Here is a 6,043-nt window from a genome sequence, read left to right on the forward strand (position 1 = left end):
TTTTCATCGAAAAGACACACTTTTATTCAAAATAAACTTGTAAGTTCTTACTATTAAATTAGGCCAAATATCGTAAAAAGACCAAATCCTTTATAAAAATTTTACAAAAATCCTGATCTTTTAATTTTGTCGATTTTGGCCAAAAACGGATTATTTAGTTTCAATTGTAGCCAACTCTCAATTTGATTTCAATTTGCCTATGTGGCGCCTAATTGGCATGCACTGATGCACATATATTGAAACGTCAGGATTTTTGTGAAACCAAATAATCTATTTTTTGCCAAAATCGATAAAATTAAAAGGTCAGGATTTTTGTGAAACCAAATAATCAGTTTTTGGCCAAAATCGACAAAATTGAAAGGTCAGAACTTTTGTAAAGCTTTTGTAAAAAGTTTGGCCTTTTTACGATATTTGGCCATTTAATTAAAAAAATTAGCAATGTTGCTGATCTTTCCATATGATATAAGCCGGTAAGAATATAGTCTAACCGTTAGGTGACTCCAAAAACTACTGTAATTGTCGATCCTTGACCTTTACAATATGTGGAAAAATACATATATTATGATTTTTATGTGTAATAATAGACACATTTCTCATCACAAAAGTTAATAACCTTGTATATTGTACAGTTTCTTCATGAGACTTATGGCTATATAAAAATTAAAATTTCTATTGAGTGTGAGGCCAGGTGTTCAAGTTGTATATACAATTTTTATACTCTTTCCGTTTCAATAGAGTTGTCCACTTTACCTTTATCACACAATTTAAGAAAAACAATTATTGTTTATGGGTTTTATAAAATTTCCCTTACTTTTCTTATCATATATTTAATATAGGGTCCACTTACAATTTACTTTCAATTTATTCATTAGTGGATTTTAAATAGGGGTAATAAAATAAAATTAAATGTAAAAATTAGTTACTTTTTGAAAGTGGACAATAGTTTTAGGATAAAAAAATTTTTCAAAGTGGGCAACTCTATTAGGACGAGGGAGTGCAATTTATTATTGTAAGACGTATAGTATATGTAATGCTTATGTGCCCAATGCACCAATCAGCATATGCATGATCCATTGTAATTTTACATATTTTTTAAACTTTTATGCCTCATCACAGACACATTTCATTACTATACTTACAAAACAGGATCCGTATTTTCTATTGATTTGTCGTAGACTTCTCCTTTTATCGAGTAACTCAACACAAGGAAAAAATTGCTTCAATAGCTTTAAACAAATACCGTGAATTATTGTCATAGTAGTTGTGCATTCAGTTCCCTACATTATTAATTTTCAAAAAAATTGTTACATTGAAAAACAAAACTAACAATTATAGTTGTCCTCTATATCTCTACGAAGGTAGACTAACCTACAAAATATATATTTCAAAAATCAACGTATACCTTTAACCATCGTAGATTAGGGTAACATTTCCTTTTATATCGTCTCTATGTGTCCTTTTTCTTTTTCATTTCCCGAGAAAAGAAAAAAATTCATTCTTTTGCAATTCAAATAACTCTGCCATTCAACTATAAATCAGTCAGCATGCAGTGTGCCTCGCACAACTCTGCGTACTGAAGTCAGTTTTTCTTTAGCTATTTTAATATCTTCACGTATTGTTTCCATTCTCACAACTATTCAATTTTTCAGATTTCCGCATCAATATACGAATATCTCATATAAGGTAATAAAAATTTAATTGCCTATCAATACACATGTGAATGATTTGTGTCTGTAAAGAAGTTTGCCAGATGCTTAGTTACAACAACTAAGCATCTACGAATACTTAGCATATTTAGTGCCCACTATTGGATAGCGTCTGTTATTTTATGATTAAAAAACCATATACTTAAATGTAAATTTATTAACTATTATAATTATGCGTATTGATTTGCTTTACGGATTTTTTTGCCATAACCTATCCAATTGGGTATTTTATTGCATCTACGAAAGAAAATATATATATATATATATGATAAGTTTCAAAACCTAATTATATATTTTAATTTTAATTTTATAGTTGACTAGACTTGTAGGTGTATTTCCCCACTTACCTCACATGCTCTAGGTAGTTTCTTCAAGTCCGGATAGCCTTCGGTGTGAACCCAAATCGCCAAAATTTAGCTCCGGCAAAAATCTACAAGTGCTAGAAAACAACCCTACTCGCAGAGTAAGGGGCTTGCTCAGCGAGTAGGATCTGTGAGACAACCTTTGATGGCTTACTCGAGGGTTACTCGACAAGTAGCCATCTTAGGAGCTCGAGTGGCACATTTTTTACTTTCTTCTTCGCTACTCGAGACCTACTCGATGAGTGGGCTCCGATTCTCACAGAGAGAATTCTTTTCAAGGCCAAAACTCATATTCCTTGGACTTTCACCAATTTTGAACCTTTGTGCTTTCAAAATGGATTCAAAAACTCCAAAATGCATACGCATGGTGCCTGAAACTCTAAACACACAAATTAGCATAATAACAATTGAAATCAAACACAAATACGACGGAAAGCATAATAAAACCACACTGAAACATATGAGTACTTTCTTTTTCAATATTATAAATGTTTATTTATAAGATATGATTTTATTTGTCCTTTAACTATGTATATTAAAGAAAAGGGGCAATGTCATAAAAATTCACCAACTTTACATGTTTTCTCAATTTAATTACGTTTTTTTAAAGTTCTCATAAAAATACATCAACTTTCATTTTTTCCAAATTCATACACGATGCTGACGTGACACTCATTCATTGGTTCAATTTGCTGAGGTGTAAGTCATTTTTAACCAATGAATGAGTGACACGTCAGCACCGTGTATGAATTTGAGAAAAAATGAAAGTTGGTGTATTGTTATGAGAAGTTTTAAAGAACGTGATTAAATTGAGAAAACGTGTAAAATTAGTGAATTTTTATGACATTAAACCTAAAAAAAACTCGGAATACATTGTTATTTAAAAAAAAATCAAATTTAGTAGTAATTTGTGTCTGAAAATAATAATAATAATATTAAATAATTATTCTGTTGCAGCAAATATTTATATTCCAAATCTTATTTTAGCATGTTAATGAAACAAGATTACCGGCACTAATACTACTATGTGGTTCTTGTGATTTCAATAGTTTCTCCCACAGATAAGCGTATTCTCTAATCTTCGGCAGCAAAAAATCACATAACCATACTGTTTTCACTTAGAGGAACACATTTAATTAAGATTTTGTTATGGTATTTTTTTGTACATTTACTAACACACTATAATCCATTATATAAACTGCACTCAAGATTTAGATTTATTAATTAAACCTTTCGAAACATGGCTGCCATTTTTACATCCTCCTGTTTCCAAATTCTGCTCATTGCTACAATCATCCTCTCCAGTTCCATATTCGCACACGCCACGGGTCCGTTTAACAAAATTTACGCCTTCGGCGATTCATTTACGGACACCGGAAACACGAGAACTCTAGCGAAAGACCTCGGCGGTTTCAGCCACGTTTCGAATCCTCCATATGGCAGCACATTTTTTCACCACCCGACGAATAGATTTTCGGACGGGCGGCTCGTAATCGACTTCATAGCTGAGAAATTTTTACTGCCTTTTCTGCCACCTTATTTGTACCTCAAAGGCAATGCAGCTATTGGGGTGAATTTTGCAGTTGGTGGCTGTACCGCTATTAGTCATGATTTTTTTGTGAAAAATAATATGACACTTAATGTTGTACCTCAATCTATTGGAACTCAGATCGGTTGGTTCAATCAGATTTTGGCCAAGCAGGGGTGTAAAGGTTCGGTTAATTCGAGCCCTGCTTGTAAAGCTGCTTTAGAAAATTCTTTAATTTGGTTTGGTGAAATTGGAGTTAATGATTATGCTTATTCAGCGTTGAGCTCAGTATCTAAAGAAACCATTCAGAAACTTGTGATCGGTGCCGTAACTAAGGCTCTTAAGGTAATAATTAAATCAAATTAAGCATTCAGAAACTTGCATAGTTCTGTTTTAAGTACAGTCAAATCTGATCATTAAATTTGATTCTACTAACCACCATTAAATAATTATATTTATTTTTATTCAACTGGATTGATTTGCCTTCAATAGGCCATCATTCATTTACCATGGTATGAACAAATCATATTTGATTTATTCAATTGGAAATATTTGACTATGATTGAAACATATTTTTTAATTAGACTATTGAAAAACGAAAAACGAAAATCTGGATTGATTTGCCTTCAATAGGCCATCATTCATTTACCATGGTATGAACAAATCATATTTGATTTATTCAATTGAAAATATTTGCCTATGATTGAAACACATTTTTTAATTAGACATGGAGAGAGCCGAAATGAATATATTGAAAAAAAAAACAAAAGAAGTCACATTTTTTTGTAAAAATAGTTATAAAATCCATAGCTTCGAATCCATTTTCAGAAACGACCACTAAAATATAGCTCGACAAGTTTACGTGTAAAATAGATGCGACACAAGTACACCGATTGGTAATTTGTATACATGTTTTTAAGGAAATGTCCAGAACAGACAACTCACATATTACCATAACAAAAAACTGCAGGAAATTCTAAGCAAAGGAGTGAAAAATGTTGTAGTCCAAGGATTACCTCCGACAGGATGCTTACCATTAGCACTAGCAATGTCTCCATCAAACGACAGAGATGAAATGGGCTGTGAGAAGAATTCAAATATTCAAATCAAAGTTCACAACACAGCTCTGCTTGCAGAATTACAACAGCTCAGAAAGCAATTTCCTACTGCTAAAATCATCTACCTCGACTACTACAATGCCTACGCGACGGTTCTGAAAAATCCCGGAGCTTTTGGATTCAGGGAACCGTTCAAGGTATGCTGCGGATCAGGAAATCCCCCGTACAATTTTAATTACTTCGCGACATGTGGCTTACCTAATGTGCAAGCTTGTCCAAACCCTGCTCAGTACATTAATTGGGATGGAGTTCACCTCACTGAAGCAATGTATAATGTGCTTGCTCACATGTTTGTTAATGGAGGCTTTGCTCAACCACCTTTTTCGGTTCTTGTTGGGAAGTAAATAGGAAGAACGGTGAATCTTTCGCCATTACAGTCGATAGTATATTATTGGCGCCAGCAGCTTTTACGAGCTGTATGAAAGTGCGGGAAAATACCGTCAAAATACAGATTATTTAGTATGTAAAAGAAAAGTATAAGTCGTTTCGTAGGTGAAATCCGTTCAAAAAACCTCATTTACCATGTAACAAAATAAAAAGTGTAAAAAGAGTAAAGAAAAAAATAAACTTTCTAACTCAAACACAGTAATTTTTTATAAACTATGCTTACATTACATAATTCAGTGACTGATCTTATCTTATACAGAATCATAATTTTGAAGTATATAAATAAATTTGATTCACATGTATAGACAGTGGAGTGCATTAATAGCTCGTGACCCCACCTATGTAGCACGGAAATACGAATACTGAAATAAAAAATAGTGAGACGGAAAATGGAAAATTAATATTGAAATATAGAACTCGAGAATTTTCGTACAGTAGAGCTCGTGACCAGTATTTTTAAATGGAACAAGTGGCCAAATCGGTGTGACCACCGATTGAACCGGTTAAGTAAAATCGACAAAAGAAAAATGGTCAACTGCCGGTTCAACCTCTTAGTGCATATTCTAAAAAAGAATTATTTTGTCCAACATCAGAAAATGTAACACAAAATTGTCCGATACAAAGACATCCAGATAAAATTGTTTAACTAGTTTATGAAACAGGCCGTTTGCTGGTCGAATCCAACTGGACTGAATTACATTCTTAAAGGTTAGTTGGACTGAACAACAAACCGGCCGGTCCAGTCCGGTTCTTTAATCACTATTATTGCTAGACCTGTTCATGAGCCGGGTTTAGGCCGGACTTCGCCGGGCTTGATTTTTTTAAAGACAAATCCAATTTTGGCCCGAGCCTAGTTTGGACTTCAAATTTACTATACCCAAACCCGACCCTAATGAGCAATTTTTACGGGTTGGGCTTGGGCGGCCTGCGTTGATTTTTTAC

The 6,043-nt window shown here is 33.2% G+C and overlaps 1 protein-coding gene across 1 annotated transcript; it reads left to right on the forward strand.

Annotated features, from left to right (window-relative positions):
* The first annotated feature begins 3,124 nt into the window (after positions 1-3,124).
* On the forward strand, positions 3,125-5,306 carry LOC126673307 (GDSL esterase/lipase At3g48460-like). Its single transcript, XM_050367395.2, has 2 exons — positions 3,125-3,941; positions 4,567-5,306. The coding sequence occupies exons 1-2, from the start codon at positions 3,309-3,311 to the stop codon at positions 5,056-5,058; spliced, it is 1,125 nt and encodes a 374-aa protein (XP_050223352.1). The 5' UTR covers positions 3,125-3,308; the 3' UTR covers positions 5,059-5,306.
* Positions 5,307-6,043: the final 737 nt, after the last annotated feature.

Source organism: Mercurialis annua, linkage group LG3 (genome assembly GCF_937616625.2).
Source record: "Mercurialis annua linkage group LG3, ddMerAnnu1.2, whole genome shotgun sequence".
NCBI lineage: Eukaryota > Viridiplantae > Streptophyta > Magnoliopsida > Malpighiales > Euphorbiaceae > Mercurialis > Mercurialis annua.

Coding starts and splice junctions, on each gene's coding strand:
- LOC126673307 (XM_050367395.2), top strand. CDS start 3,309: ATGGCTGCCATTTTTACATCCTCCTGTTTCCAAATTCTGCTCATTGCT. Junction 3,942..4,566: donor CCGTAACTAAGGCTCTTAAG/GTAATAATTAAA, acceptor AAAAAACTGCAG/GAAATTCTAAGCAAAGGAGT.